The sequence below is a fragment of the Gossypium hirsutum genome, chromosome A07, assembly GCF_007990345.1.
Source record: "Gossypium hirsutum isolate 1008001.06 chromosome A07, Gossypium_hirsutum_v2.1, whole genome shotgun sequence".
Taxonomy (NCBI): Eukaryota; Viridiplantae; Streptophyta; class Magnoliopsida; order Malvales; family Malvaceae; genus Gossypium; species Gossypium hirsutum.
Window position 1 is genome coordinate 41,240,288 of NC_053430.1, and position 24,509 is coordinate 41,264,796.

General features: G+C 33.5%; 2 protein-coding genes and 1 pseudogene across 2 annotated transcripts; 2 read left to right on the forward strand and 1 right to left on the reverse strand.

The window, feature by feature from the left end:
• Nucleotides 1–365: 365 nt before the first annotated feature.
• LOC121232326 (mitochondrial import receptor subunit TOM9-2) lies at nt 366–1,102 on the reverse strand. Its single transcript, XM_041118078.1, has one exon. It carries the CDS (start codon nt 951–953, stop codon nt 636–638), a length of 318 nt encoding a protein of 105 aa, XP_040974012.1. The 5' UTR covers nt 954–1,102; the 3' UTR covers nt 366–635.
• Nucleotides 1,103–9,070: 7,968 nt separating this feature from the next.
• LOC107952726 (E3 ubiquitin-protein ligase BRE1-like 1) lies at nt 9,071–15,629 on the forward strand (annotated as a pseudogene).
• Nucleotides 15,630–17,339: 1,710 nt separating this feature from the next.
• Nucleotides 17,340–18,866, forward strand: LOC121203529 (uncharacterized). The gene is made up of 6 exons (XM_041074153.1): nt 17,340–17,401; nt 17,473–17,504; nt 17,816–17,947; nt 18,047–18,130; nt 18,216–18,320; nt 18,404–18,866. Exons 1-6 carry the CDS (start codon nt 17,340–17,342, stop codon nt 18,694–18,696), a joined length of 708 nt encoding a protein of 235 aa, XP_040930087.1. The 3' UTR covers nt 18,697–18,866.
• The last annotated feature ends 5,643 nt before the right edge of the window (nt 18,867–24,509 follow it).

Genomic DNA, 24,509 nt, shown 5'->3' on the forward strand with positions numbered 1-24,509 from the left:
TTCCTAGAGAAAAGCAAGAACTCATCAGATATTTATATTATGCCATGTCACATGTGAACTCAATTGCTGCAACATAGTCCGCAAACACTGATTCGCGGCAAAGTGATCAAGTAAAATGCATTTGAATACATATATGGTACAGCGAAAAGCAAACCATAAAAAGATTGTCCTTCGAACTATGATTTATTCATTCTATATGATGTCCAGACCCCAGACTGACAATGTAAAAGTAGTTTTCATCAACATACAAACTAGAGCACTTTATCGCTGCTATCACAAATTCCCTATGATTCCTCAGATCACTATTTGCAATCAAACATTTAAAAAAATCATTCCACAACCATCTAGTATCGTTCAAAAGTAACTCAAATGAACACTCCCAGGTTTTAATTACTTTATCAGAGCAATATCAAACACAGTCCAACTTCACATAAATCCATAGGGATTAACTTGATAAAACCAAGTCCAATACCAACATTTCCACTAGTATTTGAAACTTAAAACAGAGGTATAATCTTTTCTTTTTTTTTTAAAGAAAAAATCTAAAACTACAACTGAATGGTTTTACTAGAATAACCAAGGGGGAAATGGCCTGAAACAGGGATAAAAAAACTAAGCTCTAACCTCTGACCCGATTACTTATGGGGTGGTCCAGTGGGCGGGGCACCGAGGAGACTAGCTTGCTGGAGCTCGAGCTCATTGAACTGCTGCTCGCGGTCCATTTCGATGATCAAAGGGACAAACAAGATCAAGAAGGTTGTCCCGGCGATCCAGGCGGCTTTGCCGGTGCTACGGAGGAGCTTCTTGGAGACGAAAGCGGCATCGCAGGCTGCCTGCTTACCACGAGAAACGATGGCGGAGGAAGTGATCTTGGTGAGGATGCTGGGGTCGGAGTTGGAGGCAGATCGCCTAGCGGGCAGGTGAACACCGCCTTGCTTGGGTTGGGCCGCCATGGTTTAGTACAAGTCGGAAGAGGGTTTTAGTTGTAGAGAGGGTTTTCTTCTTTTACGTGAAGCTTTAGGACTTAGGAGCGACGACTAAACGGGGAAAAGTTGATCGATTTGGACTGATTTTATAAATTCTAAAACTCTTAATTTTCACTTTCCTTATCCCATTTTCCACTTTAATTTTTAAGGTTTTTTTCTCTTTCAACATCAAAAAAAATGTATAAAATAATTTAAAAAATACCAAAATGGTACTAATAGCAAATTATTGACGAAAATGTTACGGGGAGGGTGGTGCCGCGTATGGAAGAGGCGTGACCACCTTCCCAGCTGACATGTACAATTAAAAACAATTAAAAAAATTAAAAAAACAAAAAAATTAAAATACAAAAAAAAAACACTGGTCAAACTGACATGCCAACTTTCTTTTTCCTTCCTTCCTTCCCTCCCTCTTCTTCTCCTTCTCTTTTTCATTTTTCTTTCCCTCATCAGCCGACTCCTCCTTCTTCTCTTCTTTCTTTTCTTCTTCTCCTTCTTTCTTTTCTTCTTCTCTTTCTTTATTTTCCTCTTCTCCTTATTTCTTTTCTTCTTCCCGAAATGGAGTTGGGGACCATAATATATGGTCCCAACACAGAAAAAACAAGGTGTGCATGCAGGAGACCGGTCCTGCCTCTGCCATTGGCACCATCGGTGCCGCCTGTGGCAGGCACACCACCAATCCAGCTTTTTTTTTTCAAATTCAGCTTTTTTTTTCAGTTTCAGCTTTTTTTCAGCTACTTTTACTGTTTTTTGCTATTCATGTCAGCCGGCAGGGTGGTCATGCCTCTGCCATAGGCGGCACCACCCTGCCCCATACCATTTCCGTCAATATTTTGCTATTAATACCATTTTGGTATTTTATTTTATTATTTTATATTATATGGGTAAAAAAACCCTAAAAAAAACAGTTAGAATATCCAATCAATTATTTGCTATCACATGTCATACAATAATATTATAATATACTCATCATCCAAAAAAAAATTTAAAAGTTTACTATTTTTTAATAAAGAAACTTCATTTTTTAAAAATTTTATAAAATTTAAAATTTAGATATTTTTTTCCAAATTACTTAAATAATAAAAAAATAATTTTAATTCAATTCAAATAATAATTTAAGTACTTTTTCATTATATTAGCTTATCTGTACACTAATATCTTGAATTTGTAAATAAAAAAATTTAAAAGCTAAGTGGATATCGAAATGTGTAATTATATATTAATATTTTTTGAATCTTTAGTATTTATTATCACAATTATAAATCAAATGTCCGTAAATATCCGAATATGCTATCATTTCTCTAAGCCCACTATTTTCAAGTGTTTGACCATTCTAAAAAACTTCGATACAAAATAGAGTATGTACACGATGATAGATGAAGAAGCTTATCCAAATATGAAATAAGGAGTCAAGTTAAATAAACACGATGCAAGTAACATTGAGAAAATACTAAAAATTGATGTATTTTAAAATATAAAAATTGATTTAATTTTTATTAAAATATTTTTAAAATACAATTTTTATAAAAAAAATTGATTGTTTGTTTAACTAAATAAAAGTTTACATCAACTTTTAATATTTTAAATGTGATTAGTGAAGGTATACATTATTTTAAGATACAACAATTATTACTATTTTTTAACAATCTTTTATAATTTTTAATAATTCTACGATTTTTTACAATATTATACAATTTCTAAGATTTTTTAATTTTTTATAGTTTTTTAAATTCTAATATATTTTAAAATTTTTAAATTCAATTATATATATTTTTAATTTTTATAGTTTTGTAGTTTTTTAATATTTTAACTATTTTTTAGGTTTTTCTGGATAATAACATCACTGGATGACACGTGGCAATTTATAATTGACAGGATATCATAGTCAATTCTTTTTAACAGTCAAATGATTTAATTGAGAACATTTTAGAACAACATGAATTGATTTATAAACATAGAGTTTTCAAAACCATTTTTAGGGCTAGGTATGTTTCTAGAAAATTGAGTTTAAATTGGGATTTGCCGAGTTTAACGCATGAATTGGTTGTCTTGCTTAGCTGCTAAGAGGATGAAAGCTTTGACGTTTGGGAAAGTTAAGCGAACTAGGGGAGAAGCATCAAATGAATTTCTATACTCAAACCCTGAACTACTAAAGTATGTTGCCTGATTGCTTAAGTTATTTACTATCCGCCATTCTAGTTGGGCATGTATGACAGGTAGGGTAATTACCAAAGGAATTAGAAGAAGTTAGGATCTGGGAAAAATGGTTGATTATGTTAGATACTATCATACAGTGTTGTTGTATGCACTCGTGATAAGTAAAACTCCGAGACTTGTGGAGGGGACACTGCGGTGTTCGAGCATCAAGGTATAAGATGGTGAACTAGAGGAATGGATGGAATGAAATGGGAAAATAGAGATCATGGCTAGACCATAAGACTACTCAAAGGCTATAAGCCTAAAATGAGTAAAACCATAGCTGAAAGATGTTATGGCGTCATGATAAGCATGAGTAAGACCATATTTGAAAGGCACTATGACATTATAATGTAATTGAGTAATACCATATCTGAAAAACGCTATGGCATCATGGTAAACATGACTAAAACCATAGTTGAAAGACGTTATGGAATCCTTTAATATTCCACCGAGATAGTAAACATGAGGTTATATTAAGTAAGACCATAGCTGAAAGACGTTACGATATCATAAATAGTTTGACGAGACATTAAACATGGAATAGTTTGATGGGACGCTAAACATCATCTAGTAAACATGAAGATTATAGAGGTAAGACCCTAGTTCGACTATGGGAACCAATACATTAGACATTGAATCTAACAAGTAAGACTATAGGTTAACTATGACAGCATAGAGAGTCCACCGGGGCAATAAACATGGGTGGGAAATAAGAATAGAAATTGTAGGATAACCCGCAATAAAAAGGGTTGAAAGGAAAATAGAAGTATGAACTTGCAACAATTGAGTAGCAGGCCGACGGAATCCGCCAATGAATGGAAATGTAATGGAAACGAGAAAGGACTGCGGGAATAGTAGTTGCATAAATCAATAGGGCATAAGGATGTTAATCTAGCTGAAATTAGTCATAGAAGTTGACGCACCAGTGTTGCCTAATGTACAGGCGAATGAGAAATGATTTAACCAAGGATTGTGGATAAGGATCCACCACTAAGGAATGCCAAGGGCGTTCAAAGAAACCGTATAAACTAGTGGTGTATCATATGCACGTCGGCTAGCCTTTAAGGAAGGGAAGGGTGATTAGAATCCATTAACGAAGAAGGATACATGGGATTAGGGGTGTTCAAATTTCGGTTAAAACCAAATTAACCGACTGAACCGATCTAATTTGGTTAATCAGTCAGTTAACCGATCTAATTTGGTTGGAGGTCTGTTAATAACTTTTTTGGAAGTTCGGTTATCGGTTAATTGGATTCAAAATCGGGTAATTAACCAAAATAAATAGCCCACTTCCCACCCAGGCCCAGCCACCCCCAATCCAGATAAAAATTTATAAACCCAACCCAATTCGAATAAAAATTTATAACCCAATCCAATCTAAATAATTAATTTAATTATCAAATTAATTTATATTACATAACTAATTAATAAAAATTAAAATTCTTAAAAACTAAAACTAACTCACCGCCACCCTCACCCAAAATCCCTAATTTAAATCTCCCAGAATCCCAAACATTCTAGTGCCGACAGCCCGACACCCTCACCAGTCACCACCATTCAGCGTCCACCAGGTAAATAGTGCAATGTTCTGTTTCATTTTTATTTGGTAACAAGACAACTTTTTTTCATCAACCCCTTTCTATTTTAATTTTTTTTGGTTACATTTCTGGTTGTAAAATCTTTTTTGTTATCATTTTCATCAATGAATTAAAATTGGTTTTTGTCTTCATCCTTTTTTTTAGTATGTTTGATCAGAAAATGGGTAAATAAAATAGAGGAGTATTGGGGATTGTATCTGGGTGATAGAGCTTTTGTGGAAGAAGAAAAGACTCATCTCTTTTAAAAGCTGGGCATTAGGGATACCGAATTGGGGTCTAGTTGGGCTTTAGGATGTTTTTATTTTGGGTTAGGAAGAGTAGTTTATTCTAGTTTGATTTATTGAATTCTATTTTAGGTTGTTGTTTTCTTAATAGCTCTGTACATACAGTTAGTTGATGCCCAATTCTTATAAAAAGTCCCAGATTATTCTTTCAAAAAAAATGGAGCTATATTTTTTAGTTTTCTGACTTATTTTCATGTCATTGTGGTTTGCTAGGGCTTTGTTGATTCAGATCTTAGAATTTATTTTTAGTCTTTTCCTTTTCAACTTTGATCATGGAAATGGTGTTGGCAAATTTCAGTTAATTCTGTTAACCGGTCGAATTAACAAAAATATTTCGGTTTAGTTATTTTTTTGAAAAAATTTTGGTTCAGTTAACAGTTAAGGGTCTAAAAAGTTCGATTAATTCAATTAATGCTAGTTCTGTTCAGTTAACCGACTGAACGCCCCTACATTGGATGACAGAAGGATCAAATTGTAAAAGCTGTTATAAAGTTTAATTAAAGATTAGTCTCAAAATTTTGTTAATTGAATAATTAATTAAGACACAATAACTAAATCATAAAAGTTGTAAAAATTTAATCACTAAAAATTGTTAAATTGCAAAGGGACCAATTTAGTAATTGGACCTATGTTTTTGGATGAAGGGTAGAATGCGATGCAGGAATCCACTAAGTTATATTAATCATGTTTAGTATAGTTAACTAATGATTAATTAAATTAATTAGGATTTATTAAAGGTTACACATAGAATAAAAGTTAAAAGAAAAGAAAAGATGTTAATATCCATGATCTTTATCATCTTTTTATCACCTTAGTCGAACCTTGAAGAGAAAAACAAGGGTTTGAGGTTTTAAGCTTTAGCCTTTCAATTGGTAAGCAATTTCAAGTTTGTTTCTTGTAATTTTTATATTTTTGAGATATCGGGAGCTTGATTTAACTGATCCGGGTACTATTTTACAGAACTGATAAAGTTTTCAAAAGTTTTCATTGTTGAATACTTGATGAAATTGGTGCTATCTTGTTAGATTTTAAGCTTGGATATGAAAAGGACTAATTTGTAAAGTGAAAATTGTTAGTGTTGAACATATGAATAAAATGTAAATAATTCTAAATTGGTATGAAATTTTTGTAATTACAAAGAGTAGAAGGTCTTGGAAGGATGTAATTGAGATTGATTTTGAAATCGAAGCTCAAAATTGAAAGTTATAGCAATTTCGGTTTTAGGGACTAAATTGAAAAAAATGAAAAAATTTAGGGGAATTCATAAAATGAATTTGAATTGATATATACATAAAATAGTATAATATAAAATGTTTTGAATTGATAAATTGAATTGAACTGAATTATTATATAGATAAGAAATTGGACTAAATCGAAAATAATCGAGGAAAAGATAAAATTATTAAATAGTCCTTAAAGTTCAACTTGTTTGCTAATTTAACATGGTAATTTCATATGGTGTGATTGTATTTAAATTGTTGTATATTTGATTTTGTGTATGTTTAGTAGTAGTTTGAAATGTTTACAATTTGGTACAAAAGGTGAAATATGGACTAAATTGTAAAGAACTAATAAATTGAATGTAATGAATTGTAATTTGAGATATTAGATGAATTGGTGGCTGATTATGATTGATTGAATCATATTGGTATGGATTTAACTAGTTTTTTAGATAGAGGATTAAATTGAATAAAATTAAAAACTGTGTAACTTAGTGAAACTGTGAAATTGGTTTGAAATTAAGATGATTCATGTTATTATATGAATTAAATGAGTGTGAAATTGGTTTGAAATTAAGATGATTCATGCTATTATATGAATTAAATGAGTATTTGATTAATGAATTGAATATGATAAATGGTGATTTGACTATAATTGAAATTTGAATGGTTATTATCCTATTAACTATTCGAGTAGAGTCAAATATAATTGACATGTCATATGATAGATCAAATACGGTTACGTCAACCACAGGTCGGTGAGTGCTGGGCACATTTGTACTTTAGTTATACCAATGAGTGCAAGGCGTAACTTATTTACTTCGAAATTGTTCAATGAGGCACTGAGTGTCAAATTGATGTATTGATTAGATCTGCGTATTCGTTTGAGTCCGAGTCAGGTTAATAGTGGTATAAAATGTGATATTTGATAAATGATATACAAATTGGATTAATAATGTGACTTGGTAATACAAAACCGATTTACAATATATGAATATTAATAACATGTGAAAGATTATGCGAATAGATATACAAGCCTGAAGGGCCGATATGGAAATGTGACGAATCTATAAATTCTATTCAAAATTCGAACAATGAATCGAAATAATGATTGTCATTAAATTAAAATTGGATGTATTGTTGATAAATAGATGAAATGGTATGAATTTGTTATTAAATTGATTAAATGTTGATTGATTATGTGAATGACACTGAAATGTTGATTATATGTAACAACCTGATTTTGGGCTTAGTCGGAACAGTGGTTTCAAGACCACCAATCTAAAGTCGAAGAAAGAATTTTATTATTATTTTAGAGTTATAGCATGTTTATATTAGTATTTTATTATTTTGGAGTTATAGCATGTTTATATTAGTGCATGAAAATTTTGGTGAAGTAATTTTAGCCTTTGTGAGCTTAATTGCGAAAAAGGACTAAATCGCATAAAGTGCAAAAGTCCTATTTTGATAGCTAAGGGTGTAAAATATCTAGAGAACTTAAATTGAAGGTCTTTAAAGGGTAATTAGACCCTTTAAAGAGGCATGGTCGGCCATAGGAGACAAAGGGATAGAAAAGTCAATGTTAGGTGAAGATTTTGTGGCTAAATTGACTAAAAAGAAATAAAATAGAAAAAAGAATGATATCATCCCTTTCACCCCTTCTTCTTCACTAAAATTCTCAGCAAAATAAGGGTTCTTGGAGCTTTAAAATTTTAGCAAAGTTATCCTTTTGCAAGTAAGTCAATTTGAAGGTTATTTTTTATAATTTTTGTACTTTTGGAACCCTTGTAGCATGAGCTAGCTAATGAGAGGACCATTTTGCAAAATGGTTAATAGTCTAGGGTTTTTCCATGAAAGGATTTATGATGTTTGCTGAGTTTTTATGGAAGAAAATGAATCTTAGTGGTATAGTGAACAACTTTTGTGAAAGAACTTTTCTTGAAAACCCTAAAAGGGACCATTTTGTAAAGTTTGTAAAATGGATAGTAATGTTGTGAAACAATGGGAACTTTGGGTCACTATAAGAGTAAAAAGGGTTCGGTTAGGCTTAAGATTTAAAGAAATGCAATAAAAATCGATTTTTTAGCCTAGGGGTAAAATGGTCATTTTGTGAAAGTCTAAGGGCAAAATGGTCATTTTGCCAAAAAATGTGAACTTATGATTGCTTAAATTTATTTAGAGGTTAAATGAGTGAATTTTTATTATTTTAGATCAAGAAAGACGAAAACTGGACTTGGATGGGGTAAGGCCAAGCAAGTTGAGTAAATCGTCTAGCCGCTTACATTTTGTAATCTAATGTAAGTTGTATGTTAATAACACAACTATATTTTTATCATGTATGAATGTATGAATTTTTATAGCATAAATTATATGACTGTGGAAATGACTAAGCATGATGAGAATTGAAGTAGTAGAACTCTCGGTTGAGCCTTAGGAATCTTCGGATATTCATGCCATGACACTTGGGTCATTTGTGTGCTAGTGTAAGACATGTCTGGGACATGCATCAGCCATAGTATGAGAGCCAGTGTAAGACATGTCTAGGACATGCATCGGCCTCGAGATATTTAAGCCAGTTTAAGACATGTTTACTACATGCATCGGCCTCGCGATATACAAGCTAGTGTAAGACCTGTCTGAGACATGGCGTCAGCTTGTGGTTTATCAGTGTAAGACCTGTCTGGGACATGGCATCGACACCTATAGATGAGAGCCAGTGTAAAACCTGTCTGGGACATGGCATCGGCCTCAATATATGAAAGCCAGTGTAAGACCATGTCTGGGACATGGCGTTGGTATCTTAACCCATGTTAAGGCTATTGAGTATCCGGTAGCATTCCAAATGCTTCAACAAAAGGTTTATGATTTATATTGAAATGAGAAGAGTCGTGATCATGTGATGAGTGGTACAGGTACCTAATTGAAATGTATGAGACATAGGCTCAATGTATGCAATATGAGTTGTATTGGATGGTGACGAGTAAGTTGTACTTGCGTACTTATGGTATTCATGAATAATCTATGAAAGGTTATTAGCATATTTCTTTATGATAAGTAGTTGTTGTTTATTTTCATGCAACTTACAAAGCTCTATGCTTACCCTATTTCCTTTTCCATTTTCTTATAGTGCCGCCATAGTAGCTCGTGGATCATCTCTACGTTGGAGAAGCCAGTCACGCTATCATCCAAAGCACTTGGTATAGTTAGATCTTTTATTTTGATTATGGCATGTATAGGACCTTGACTTTTGAGTTTTATGTCATTGTTAATTGGCCAGATATGTTGGCTTACTTTAACATTTGAGTTATTTTGTATTAGGCCATGGAAAATGGCTAATATTGAAAGTTATTGTGTAAATGCAAGCTAGCCTTTCATGAATGTGAAATTGTTGGCATGGTTGATCATATGTAATGTATATGAGTCTTAGCTACGGTTGTTTGGTTGAGAAATCATATTAAGTTAATCTTTGATGTGTTGGTTGATGTTAGATTTTGTTTCAAGGTAGCAAAAGCTTGGTAGATAGCCTTATATTGTCCACACGGATGGACACACGGACCTGTGTCTAGGCCGTGTGTGACACGGGGTCAGCCCTACGGGCGTACTGTATCCCCTACACGTAAAATTTGCAAGTCAGAATGCATGGTAGTAAACACACGGGCAGAGACACGGCTGTGTGTCTCAACCGTGTGGAGGACACAACTTTTGGCCATTGGCGTGTGCCTTGGCCGTGTGCCCCAAATTGGGTGCTAACGTTAGAAACAGAATGTCAAGGTTTTTAAACACGGGCGTGTCATGGCTGTGTGAGGGACACGGGCAATAGACATGGGCGTGTGTCAGGCCGTGTGAAAACCCCTATTAGTTCGCATTTAAAGTTTAATTCACACAGGCATGAGACACGATAGTGTCCCTAGATGCTTAGGCCGTGTGTGTCACACGGGCCATTAGCACGGTCATGTTATAATGACCACACGGGTGTGTGCCTTGTTTCAAGTGATATTTTCCAAAGTTTTCATAAGCGATCGATTTAATCCCAGACCGTTTCCAAAGTATGATTTAGGCCTCGTAGGCCATATTAGGAATCAACGGACTATGAAAGGAAAGTTTTAATTTGGCCTAGTTTTTACATTTCAGAAAAGATTGAATGCATACGTTTAAGTCATGTAATGCCTCGTGCCCAGCTCCGATCTCGGACTTGGGTAAGGGGTGTTGCATTATAAATGGATTGAAATATTATATGTTTGAATCACTATATTATATGATATATTTTGAAAACTCACCTTGTTGAATCGTGATTGTCATGTTTAAGCAAACTTGTCAATTAGTAGCTTATCATATTAAATTGATATTGAGGTAAGTAATGGTTAATGTCTATGAACTTATTAAGTATTCAATATGCTTACTCTGTTGTTTTCCTTTTCCCTATAGATTGTTAACTTGCGAAAAGTGTTAAGTGGATCGTCGAGAAACTCATACTATCATTTATATTATTCATAAAATTTATTAAAAATATAAAATAATAAAAATAACTTATTTGCACATACTATTAATTCATGTAATCGCGTACAATTAAGAAAACTAATTAAAATATATTTAGATATATATTAATATATATTTCATTTACAGCTTGTTTGGTTTAGTGTATTGGCATAGCCAATACACCCCTAATCGGTGGGCCCCACCTAATCCGGGTGTAACACGTCATTTGGTTTGATGTATTGGTAATACGTACCTAATCCATTACCTTCTTAATCGGTGAAAACCACCGATTTCTATTCCCCCCTTTTTGCCCAGATTAGCTACCGATTGAGCATCACCTCCCTGATTTGCCCTCCCCCCATCCCCTTGTTTCTCTTCTGTTCCTTCATCCGATTTCCTTCCTTATTTTTTTGCTTTTGTTTTCTGCCGATTTCCTCCCAGTCCATTACGCCTCTTTGCTGCCGATTTGTTCCCTCCGTTTCCTTTCTTTTCTTTTTCGCTCTGCCACTCTTTCGATTGCCTTCTCAACCAGTCGACCTTCTTTACTGACCCTTGTTTCGATTCCGAATCCAAGTCCGACCACTCTTCTCCACCCGCGACGCGAGCCTTTCGAGCACGGCCTCCTACCAATCCAGAAGCTCATATTCACTGACCCACTCCAGGCCCTAACCTCTCTGAAGCAAAAGCTCGTATCTTCCTCCACTCAACGAGTTGACTCGGCGGCCCTCGCTGACGCCCTCGAGATCTCTTTGGACCATGCACGTCTCGTCCTCGACACTCTCGCCTCGGTGCTTCACTCTGAATCCGACCTTCTCGTCACCTCGCGCTTCGACGATGTTGATTCCGTTGGTGCTGATTTGCTTGATCTGATCCTGTTTTTGTACATTCAATCGTATAAAAGGCATGGGCGCATGTTCAAAGTTTGAAATCCTGTCTTGATGAGCATAATTTGGAATTGCGTGTTAAGACAGCTAATGAAGCTGAAGCAATATCCCAGCAAAAGTTGGCTGCTGCAGAAGCTGAAATTGCTGAGTTGCGACACAAATTGGAGGCTTCTAAGAGGTTACAGTTTACTTGTTTCTTTTTCTTTATATTAGCTTACCTTTTGATGTCACTGATTCAGGTTTATTATTTTAATATTCCTTTTCTTTCTGGAAGCGGATTTTGCCTAGATCTCTGCAAACCTGCTGCTATTCGTAAAATGTTTATTTGATGTGCCTAGAGAATTCCACCACACATTATTCTGTTGAAATTCTCATTACCAGAATGTAGATGTATTAGAAATTGTGTAGCTGGTATTTATGTTGTCGCTACCTTCATTTATCAAACAATGGGTTTACGAGAAGCAAGTGAAAAGTGTTAATTATGCTGTTATTTCAGGGATAAATCTAGGCTTACTGATTCTTTAAAAGCCAAAATTGAAGAAAATGAGGCTTACTTATCTGAAATAGAGGTTAGCTTCTTGTCATTTAGTCTTGGCTTTGCCTTTGGTACTTTCATGATGTTTTCATTACACCATTAGTTTGGTTTTCCTCAGTCAATTGGACAGGCATATGATGATATGCAAACTCAAAACCAGTAGCTATTGCAGCAAATTACTGAAAGAGATGACTATAACATCAAGGTAATCAATTATTTGGTTTATGATATTCAGAGATCCATTGAAAGTTTATGCACTAGCATCATTGTACCCTTTTCTTTCTTTCTTTCTTTTTTTTTCTTTTTTGCTACTTACTGCCATAAAACGATGGTCTCTTGATAAGTTTTCTGTAACTATGTCTTTATGCTAACTAGTTTTAAATTGATTTTGTATAACTCTGCCTTTTTTAAACCCTCAAGCATCCAGTTGTCACTAGCTACCACTGCCAGCCGTGTACTTAGAGGTGAACGGTGCTTCATATACTCATAGATGTTTGATCATGGAATAGAAATTTTTACTTGGTAACCAATCACAGAAGCTAACAATCATCATTTCCCTTGAGTTAAACATGAGATAGAACTTGGGAAGCTGGGTTCAGTTCTTGGTCTCCATTTGGGTGTTAGTTGTCGGTGTGAAGATTCATAGGTATTCTCTTTGGCTGGTCATCTGATATGATTGGTTGGACTTGTGATAACTAAGTGCCCATTTTCATTAATGTAAAATTTTATTGAGATTTCATTTATTTTTGGCAGGCACTGAGATTTTTGAATAGCCTAACTCCTCCAAATATATCAAGGATGAGGGTTTTATTGGCCCAAACATTACTGAAATTTGCAAAAATAAAAAATGATGTTGATCTTGTAATTTTAATTTAAAGACAGATGAATTTACTTAATCATGAAACTGGAAGAGCAATTAATGCCTTCGGTTTTATTATAACCTATTCTTGTAAAGGACATCAGGCATCTAGGTTCGATATTCTATTTCTTGATATTTACCTTCATGTAGAGAACTTCTACTTGTAGAGCCTCCATGATCCTTTGTCACTATTGTATATTTTCTCCTAGAACTTGATTTTACTTTAATGGTGTCCTTTTCAGCTTGTTTTGGAAGGTTTGAGGGCCAAACAGCTTCAGGACACTCTACTCTTGGAGAAGCATAACATGGAGAAAGAGATTCAGCAAGCCAACACATCCCTTGATTTTTATAATATGAAAGCTGCAAGAATCGAGGATCAGGTATGATCATGAACTAGGTATTTTATATGAAATACACTATTAAAGGCATTCAAGTATTAAGCAATTCCTTTTTCAGCTGAGGTTTTGCTCAGACCAGGTTCAGAAACTTGGAGAAGAAAGATTTCAAAAGTCAGTTTCATTGGAAAATACACAAAAGCGATTGTCAGATATGAGAAGATCCTCTCATCAAGCAAAGGAGTCACTGGAGGACTCGCAATTCAAGATTGAGAGAAGTCGAGCGGCATTACTGGAGTTGCAGATTGAAATAGAGAGAGAAAGGTAATAGAATTCATTGGTCCTTTTATGTTTCCCTGTTTTCTTAATGCATAGGGTGAATTCATGTATGTTTTTCTGCATGTCATTCATTTGTTAGGTTTAAAAAGAAAAGAATTGAGAAAGAATTGGAAGTAGCGAGAAGAAAGGTCGTACTTCTTCAAGCGAAGACAGAAGGGAACTCGATGATTGAAAGGCTTCAAGAAGAACTTAGAGAGTACAGAGAAATACTAAAGTGCAGTATCTGTCTTCACAGACCAAAAGAGGTAAGTTTGATTATGATCTAGTATTTCAAGGTAGCAGTTCTTCAACTAGGCTCTTCAGTGTTGTAGTTTGAGCTCTTGTTCTCATTTCCTGACAATTGGAAAAACTTGCTTCTGTGCCATTTGACTACATTAAGAATGGTTTTGTACCTGTTACTTAGAGAAGAAATACTTCATAACATGTAGCCCATGTTGCTTTCCTCATTTTCCTTGAATTACCTTTGTCCGACAGCAGTATCTGAAACATATTACGGTGTCGGTATGATTCTCCAAGTATATGGAAAAACTTAGAAAAATTGGCCATACTTGTGTTGGGCACATGCCCCTATCTGATGCACACTCCCAAGTTCAAGTAACATAGCATACAGCTATGGTTTGTTCGATTCTGTTTTGGACACTGTTTTTTATTTGGCCTGTTTTCTCCATCTATTTCCAAATTTGCTTATAGATTATTCCGTTCTTCAGGTTGTTATTACAAAATGCTACCATCTCTTCTGCAACCCTTGTGTGCATAAAGTCACCGAAAATCGTCACCGCAAGTGTCCGGTTTGTGCTGCAAGCTTTGGTGCCAATGATGTTAAACCTGTTTATATCTGATTTAGGAGCTCTCATCAGAACTGGTTATCCATGAGATTCGATGCACATCTCACATGCTTGCACTGTCAACACAGATATGAACACTCACAGGTTCCATGTATTGTTGTTTTAGAGTTGTTAGAAAAGAATCTAGACTGGAACTAGAGGTTTCCTATCCGTTTGGTCAGTGCAGATCCTCTCAACATTTGCTTGTTTGGTTCCAAGTTGATTGGACTTAATTCTACAGTATTTTATGATGTTTGCCTCTTCATTTAACTGCCTGGAACCACTGGAATCTTTCAAGTTACTGTTTGCAGATTATTCAGAATTGATCAATTTCTGTATTCTGCTGAAACCTTTTGGAGCAGTACTCAAAAGTTTTTGGGCTGCACAGATTTTAGTAGAACATTTTAGTATTATTTGTTTTCTTTTTCATTTTTTCTTTATATATATATTAATGGTAGTTTATGACAGTTACATGTTGAAGGAAAATAGTCTTCTATTTCTTTTATTTATTGTGGAGGAAGTAGCCATTATAAGGCCTTCCTTTGGAAATTAACGAGTCTGATTTTGCTTGTGTTCCTCTAGGTAGGGGACTAATGAGAATGATTGAATCATGAGACTTACTGTTGTATCCGTATCATGTTTATATATATATATATTGCTGTGCCGTAATTGTATTCAAAATATTCTATATTTATATAAATTTTGATATGTTGGCAATTCAGATATTGAGACGTTAGTGCATTCATGTTGTTAATGTCTTTACTTTGTAGCAATTTATGTTCTGCTTCTACAGAATGGAAGAATCGATTATGGTGAATTTGTTGCCATGGTACTAATTTTCAGTTTGTTGGCAGATTGTACAGCAGATCCAGAATATGATGACTCATGAGAAAAGCGATCGGGAAACGGTTTTGGTTCGTCGCATGCTCCAGGACGGGTTACTTGATGTTGTTTGTTTGAAGCATTAGAGAGATGCTGTTGGTTTATGGAATGCCATAGGTTTTGTAAAACTTTGAGGAGTGTGGAAGTGTTAAAGTTATTCAAAATTAACAAGCTCACTATAAAGCAGCAAATTTATATTAGATTCCCATAATATACTTGCTGCATAAATGCCTTTGATTTCCATAAGTTCATATTTAAAGTTGGAATTTATAAATGTTTCAATGAGTATATGCTGCCACAGTTTATAGGATCTTAGAGAAATGTAATTTTCACTAACACAAATTACTCTTCTTTGCGGCTTAATTTGACTTTTAACACTAAGTAAGCTGCCACTAAATTTATTTCTTTTTACAAAATATTTAGAAAAAATGTTAAATTATATTTAGAAAAATTATATTTAATAATAATTATTTTAAATTATATTTTATAGTATTATATATTATGATTTTAGTAAATTCATATAAGAATATTTAATATTAAGAATTTTATTAAATCATATATTTTAATTAAAATATATTTAATAATAATTATTTCAAATTATATTTTATAGTATCATATATTATAATTTTAGTAAATTCATATAAGAATATTGATTATTAAGAATTTTATTAAATCATATATTTTAATTAAAATATATTTAATAATAATTATGTTAATTTATATTTTACAGTATCATATATTATGATTTGAGTAAATTAATATAAGAATATTAATTATTAAGAATTTTATTAAATTATATAGTTTAATTAAAATATATTTAATAATAATTATGTTAATTTATATTTTACAGTATCATATATTATGATTTCAGTAAATTAATATAAGAATATTAATTATTAAGAATTTTATTAAATTATATAGTTTAATTAAAATATATTTAATAATAATTATGTTAATTTATATTTTACAGTATCATATATTATGATTTCAGTAAATTAATATAAGAATATTAATTATTAAGAATTTTATTAAATTATATATTTTAATTAAAATATATTTAATAATAATTATGTTAATTTATATTTTACAGTATCATATATTATGATTTCAGTAAATTAATATAAGAATATTAATTATTAAGAATTTTATTAAATTATATATTTTAATTAAAATATATTTAATAATAATTATGTTAATTTATATTTTACAGTATCATATATTATGATTTCAGTAAATTAATATAAGAATATTAATTATTAAGAATTTTATTAAATTATATATTTTAATTAAAATATATTTAATAATAATTATGTTTAAATATGATTAAATTATTTATTATTGATAATAAAAATCTTGTTATAATTTAAATAACAATAACAAAAATCATTTACCAAAACAAATTTATGCTAAGGGTATTCTAGTCATTTTAGTTTTTTCTATTATGCTATTACACCTCTATTCCATTCAACCAAACACAAGATTACTATTACGCCTCTATTCCATTACATTCAACCAAACAGTGGATTAGCTATTACACCTCTAATCCAATACACCTCTAATCCCAATACACCTCTAATCCAATACACCTCTAATCCAATACAGCGAACCAAACGCACCCTTAAAGTTAAAAAATAAACTAATACCAATAAATTCATAATAGTATATAAAAGTATATTAATACCTATATCAGAAGGGATTGTATGAAACTCTAATTTCATGTTATCTCTATCTTTTTTTCAATAAGAGAATAACATATTAAATTTTTATTTTTGATTTTCAATTTTTTTTCCTCCTCAATAAATTTAAATACAACTAAAAATAAAAAAAAAATATCAAGAGAAAAAAATCTGATTTGTAGTAAAGTAGAATCATACTTTAAAACAATCTTTTCTCATACCTATATATATATATCATTACCAAAATGAATTACTATTCCTTGCTTTCGTCCGTGAGAAGCGACATAATTCAGAGACCCACCCAGGCGTCAGTACAGTAGCCACGTGGAGCCCCCAACCCAAATGTAAGCTCAAGAATCTGAGACCTTGGTTTTGAAGTCAAGAAAATGACCACTTTCCTCTCCCACCAGGTAGCCGTTAACCCTCTGCTTCCTTCCACCTTACGTATACCATTGTACTTATTGTTACTCTCTATATTTATTTCAACATGACATGGCAGACAACAGCCATTCGAATTTCAAACTAAAAAGACACAAAAGTAGGACTTCTCACTTGGGTTTTCTTCATTTTTTTTCCAAGGCTTTCTAGCTAGTTTTGTGAATTTATCAAGTTCCTAGTTGTTGGGTTCTTTCCCTGCATAATCATATTCATCTTCTGCTTCTGTGATGGTAAAAATAATAGTAGATTTTCTAATCTGAATATTTTGTTGATTTATGTGAAGTGTATCCAAGGGTGAAAGTGAGGGTGAAAGTGAGGGTTCAAGAAGAAGAAGAGGACCATTTCCCACCCCACAACAACAACCACCATGAACCCTGTCTGTTTTTGAGGCTTCTCGAATCTGTATCCAAACAAGGTTATACTTGCATCTACTTTTTCTTTTTTGAAAAAGTAAAATAAGGTTATGTTATGTCTACTTGTTTCAAGTATTTTGAACATTTGGTGTCTTTTGCAGAAAAGGAGAATAAAATCAATTCCCCACCTTCAAATTCAATTTCCAGTATCACAAAAGCTTATATCACTAGCCGGACTCCAAAAGGTTGATATATATATATATGGTAATTCTGCATTGGCATGGCTTTCTTATTATGTTGATCAGACAGCTTCTCCATTTATCATGTCAGATGGTGGAACAATCAAGAAGAACAAGAAGCAAATTGGGAAGGATATGAAATCAAATGTAAAAGCTAGTTCAGTACTACCCCCTCGAGCTGTTCTGTCCAGTCCTGGTAATCTGATTCTTTTTTTCTCTTTTCTTCATCATGTTTTCAATTTAGTGCAGGAAGGAGCTCAAATGAGATCTTTGTTTTAGATAACGATAGAATGATTGGGAGCATAAACAAGATAGATTATGCAAGCTCCTCCTCAGCTTCGAAGAAACGTCCAGCCGACGTTGGCACACCAAGTTCTCCTAACATTGGGAAAGGCCCCAAGCCCAAGACTGAAAATGTTAAACACACTCCAAGTGTTGCACGAACCAAGATTACTACCAAAGGTGGCTACAACACTAACATTGTTAAACCCACTCCAGATTCGAATGTTGGGAAAGGCCCCAAGGCTAAAAATCCTGGACTCGCTGCAAGTACTAGGAAGGGTGTCGTCTGAAGTACGTATAGGAGATGGAATTTTAACAAATCTGTATTTTGGGAATATTCAAATGATAATCTTGAGTCTACATTTGACAACATTTTTTTTCTTCTGGTGGGCACCTTCAATTGTTTTTAGTTTCTTTTCCCTTTGTAGGGGAATATATAACTAGAATCACCATTTCTTCTTGTGCTTTGCCTCGGCCAGCCCTTGATTTGAAACAAAGCAACAATTAACAATACCGTGAAGCCTTTTGGAGTTAAAAGAGATTTCATTTCTCTTCACATGGCCCACCTCACTTAGCTAGCGGAGACTGGAAATGCATGGCAAAGACGACACACTTGTTTTTGCCTTCCAACTTCCACTTGCCACGTGGTTATTTTTTGCCTACACCCTTTTCCGTCCCGCAAAGTCATTTCTAAATTGCATCACTAAAAAAACATAAGAATAATCACCCAATTTGTTTTCCTTCAATTTAGTTATTTAATTTTTTGAAATTAAATGTTTATTTTTTAGCCACTTCCCCGTTAGTTTTCATATATTCAATAACAAAAGTTTAATGTGGACTTTTTTATTGATCTAATAACAAATTTTACCCTTTAATATTTATATATTCTATCAATTTGATCTTAAATTAAATGATTCAACAGGTTCTATCAAGAAACAATTGAACTCTCTCTCACTCTTGACAATACATAGCCCCAACCTTCTTGTGAATCACCATATACACATCACCATCTTTAACTCACTATTACCAACTACTAGTGTCATAGGTTGCGCATGAGAGCCCGCAACCATGACGAACTTGTACGACCCATCATATTCAAAAGAGGTCATTTGGCCCAATCGGACTGGTCCGTTACTTGGAGAGATTGAAAGCCCATCTCCGAAGCTTGACAAATATAGAAAGTGATTTTCAAAGATATGTGATCTTAGACATTAAATGTAATCTTTAGAAGATAAGATTCTATAATCTTGGAGATTTGATATCTAGATAGCTTTTAATCTTAGCCATTGATGTACTTTGATCTGTACAGTTGATTTTAGGGAGGCTCAGCTATAAATAGAGGTCTCTCCCCTAATTGTAATTCATTCAATTATTAATAGAATTTTGAGAGCATTCACTTAAACTTTTCTCTCAAGTATTCTTGCTTTTCTGTGGCTTTTGTTCATCTTTCGAGTTCGTTCTTACTTTGCTCTTTGGTTGTTCTTTGTGGGTGCCTTAGAAGAATTATGTTGAATCCTCAATTGTTGCGAGTTAGGCTGACTTAGGCTTTTTTAGAGAAGAAATTGCCTAAGGCCGCACGGATTGCATGAGAAAAATCTAAGTCCGTGACAGTTGGTATCCAAGCTAGCGTTCAAAGGCACCGTTGAAGATATGTCGAAAGAAGTTGCTGAGAATGTTGAGGGAATGGAGACTCGTGGGAGGGCTAGGAAAGCTAGTTGTTCGAGGGACATATTGTCAGCTTTGGAAGATCGAGTCCTTATTCTCGAGGAATCCATGGGGGATGTTAATGAGAGGATTGATGATGTCGATAATAGAGTCAATGATGGGTTACTGTCCATGAAGGAGTAACTTAGAGATTATGTGTTGGACTCTGTTGAAAAGCTGACTGGTAGGGATGATGCCATTGAGGCCATGATGACGGCCAGGGATTTAAATTGCGGTCGCAGCCGCGTTGCGTTTGTCGCGGTTGCGGACATAACGAATACTATTGTGGTCACTGTGGGTATTGTTGTAACACCCCTTACCCGTATCCAAGGCCGAAACAGGGTACGAGGCATTACCAGACTTAACCATACACATAGTCGAAAACCGGGCCATAAAATTTCATTTAATTCAAAACTTTTCGAACACATGCATAGACTCATATTTAAAGACATATAACTTAGCATAAATGAGCACTTACACATCCATAATCATGCAATAACATGTCATTCACTTTAAACATATTTGCTTACCATCCTGTATATAATATACATTCTTACATTAGCCAGAATTAGACATGCTAAATCTTATTCTCATTTTATACCATCATAATGTAGTTACCAATTTGTCCATTAAACATCCATATTCAAGGCAACATTACTCATTTCCATTTAATTCATGATCCACTGGCCTGCATTTAACTTACCTGATGTATTACCAATCATGCATAACAAACAAAGCTAACTATATCATCACATCAAAACATACGACATGGCATGATTAATTAAACTTACAAACCATAATGGATAAGGACCACATCTCATGATCATATACGATAACTCAATGCAGACCGATACGTATGGTCAAAGTCATAATAATAATACATATCACAAACCAACTTCCTATACATGCCACTCACTTGATATTTCTAATATTTGAATTAATTCTCCAAAAAAATGATAGCTTGATAGTGTGATTTTGCCTCCGACGATCTCCAACCCCGAGCCGACCTACCAAAACTGAAGAAGTAGAGAGGAGGGGTAAGCTTTACGCTTAGTAAGTCCATATGAAGTTAATAAGCAATTACCCACATTTTTTTTAAGTAAAACATCTTAATCGTATAATTTACTCTTGTTCAGGTTAAACTGTTTTACCGAGTTACAGTTACTAATTCATTTATATCTGGAGCTACGAGACTCCAAATTAAGTTTTGTTAATTTTACTTGAAACTAGACTCATATACCTTTCTCCCATAAAATTTTCAAAATTTTTGGTTTAGCAAATTAGTACAGTTTATTCATTAAATTTTCCCCTATTTTGCTGTCCAACAGTTCTGACCTCTCTTCAGTAAAAAATTATTTTTCTCATAGTATAGAATTCGGATAATGCTCTCATCTATCTTTCTAGAGAATAGACTCATTAAATATTTTAATAATATAAATTACAACTCATAATTATTTTTATAAAATTTTTAATGATTTTCTCAAATCGGAACAGGGGATTACGAATTCATTCAGACTCTATCTCACAACAATTTAAATATCTCATAATATAAATTTCAATTTCATATACCATTTCTTCTATGTGAAACTAGACTCATTGGGAATTAACCTCATATTTTATTCAGCCCCTAATTCAATTTTCACAATTTATGGTGAATTTCCAAAGTTGCACCACTGCAGTAACCCAAAACTGCCAAGGCTAAATTTACTCATTCATTACTATTATTCACCAAATCCGTACAATATCATTTCATTCATAATGGTAAGAACGCATAATTATGCTTCATAAGCATAAATCCATAATCTCAATGTCATCAAGTATCAAGGACTTATTCCAAATCATGTCATTTTCATAATATTCACCAAATACTATATACATCATAGATCATCACATGTCAAGGCATCACACATAAGTTTAGTGTACATACCTGTACAACGTGTAACATAACTCAAAGACATACTCACCAATGGCTTATCTCATTGGGATCATCAATGAATACTTCGCAAAATTACCCGTTGAATATATGTGTAGCCAAGCTACCATGTAACCCACCCATAAGTGAACTCGGACTCAACTCAACGAGCTCGGGTGTGTGCATCCATAAGTGAACTCGGACTCAACTCAACGAGTTCGGAGTCCTAGTTACATCTCACGAACTCAGACTCAACTCAACGAGCTTGAAACTCAAATATCCTAGTAACATGTCACTTGTATCCTAATCTATTCCCAAGGTTCAAATGAGATTTTCCTCGATCACACATCTTTGTCGTCTTCCATGGAACGTCGGAACTGATACTTGATAGCATTTCATATTTATCAAGTAGCTCAAATAATTTGCATATTACTAAATAATAATCCACAAAGCACAATATTTCATTAAATAATCATCATATCATATAAATAACATTAAATTACTTAAAATGACAATTATGTTACTACATTTACACATGAACTTACAGCTCATTTAATATTAAGGCAATAACATTAAATTACACATTGCATTATTAAAAATCATATGAACTTCCCTCGTATGTGAAAATGACCATTTTTACCATTTTGTCCACAACCTGATATTTTTTTTATTTTAGCCCGAATTTCAATTTTTCCTTGCTGTATCATTTCAAATGTAGCCTAATTAGGACTCACATTATTCAAATTAACCCAAAATCATATTTTTTTAAAATTACAATTTTGCCCCTAAACTTTATCAAAATTACATTTTTGCCCCTAGGCTCGTAAATTAAACTTCATCCTATTTCCTTATGTTTTATGACATGCTGATCATTTTTCCCTTCTATAGCAACATCAAATTCACACTCTAACATGTACTTATGAACATTAGGTATTTTTGTCGATTATGTCGTTTTACTCGTTTTCACGTAAAATCGCTTTGTAAAAGTTGTTTAACACAATTTAAAATTCATATTCTACCATAAAACATCAAAATAAACACATTTCACCTATGGGTATTTTTCCAAATATAAACCCTAGGTTAAATTATTGCTAGAATAAGCTTAACCAAGTTACCGGGATTTCAAAAATGTAAAGAACCTTAAAAACGGGGCTAGAGAGCACTTACAATTGAGCTTGGGAGTTTGAACAAACCTTAACCATGGCTGCTGCTGGTAGAAATGGTTGAATGAAGAAGATGATAGCTAATTTGGTTTATTTCCCTTTTTAATTCTTTTAATTCTTAGTTTACCAAAATACCCCTAACTTAAAAATATTTTATTACACCCATTTCATGTCTATTCTTTTCCAGCAATTAACCAATGGTCTAATTACCATTTAAGGACCCTCAATTTAAAATTTCATAACAATTGGACACCTCTAGTATGTAGAACTCAACTTTTGCACTTTTTAAGATTTAGTCCTTTTGACTAAATTAAGTGCCCGAACATCAAAACTTTCGAACGAAATTTTCACGAAATTATTCTGTGAAATCGTAGACCATAAAAATATAATAAAAAATAAAATTTTCATCGTCAGATTTGTGGTCCCGAAACCACTGTTCCAACTAGGCCCAAAATCAGGGTGTTACAATTGCGGTCGTGAATTTTTAAAAAAATTCACACAACTTATTGTAAAACAATAATAGCGGTTTTGGCAGTAACAGTTTTAGACGGTGTCGCTACCGCTATATAACGGTCGCTATAAATGTATTGAACCGCTATTTAAATCCCTGATGACGGCCTTGAAAGGGGAGATTGCGGAACTCAAGGGTGAGCTCACAATCTATAAGGCTGCTTTGGGCAATGGAGGGTTAGCCGATGTAGTAACCAAGCCCAGTGTGGATGTTCCCAATCCTAAGGAGTTCAAGGGAACAAGGTTCACAAGAGATGTGGACATTTTTTTGTGGGAATCGAGCAATACCATCGTGCCAAAAGTATCAAGGATGATACTACTAAGGTAATTACTATCGCTATGTATCTTACTGACGTTGCTTTGCTATGGTGGCATCATAGGTCCACCAATATGAGACGTGGTAGGACCAAAATTGGAACTTGGGAGAAGTTCCAAAGTAAGTTTAAAGTACAGTTTTATCCAGAGTATGCTGAGGATGAGGCTCGGGCAAAGTTGTGTCAGCTCGCGCAACAAGGCACTGTAAGTAGGGGTGAGCGTTCTATCGAATCGAATGAAAAAATTTCGAGTTAATAGAGTTGACGAATCATATTTTATCATCCTAATTTGATTTGAAATTTTCTCGAATCGAATCAAGTGAGATGGAATTCGAATCGAATCGAATCGAATCGAATATATTTGTTCGAGTTAAATTTTAAAAAATAATTTTGGGTCCTTGTAACCACTATCACCCATCGTAATAAAATTTGTCCACCGTAATCAAATTTTTTATTACCTTTCATCACCTCATAATTTATTTATTAATCTTTTATATACG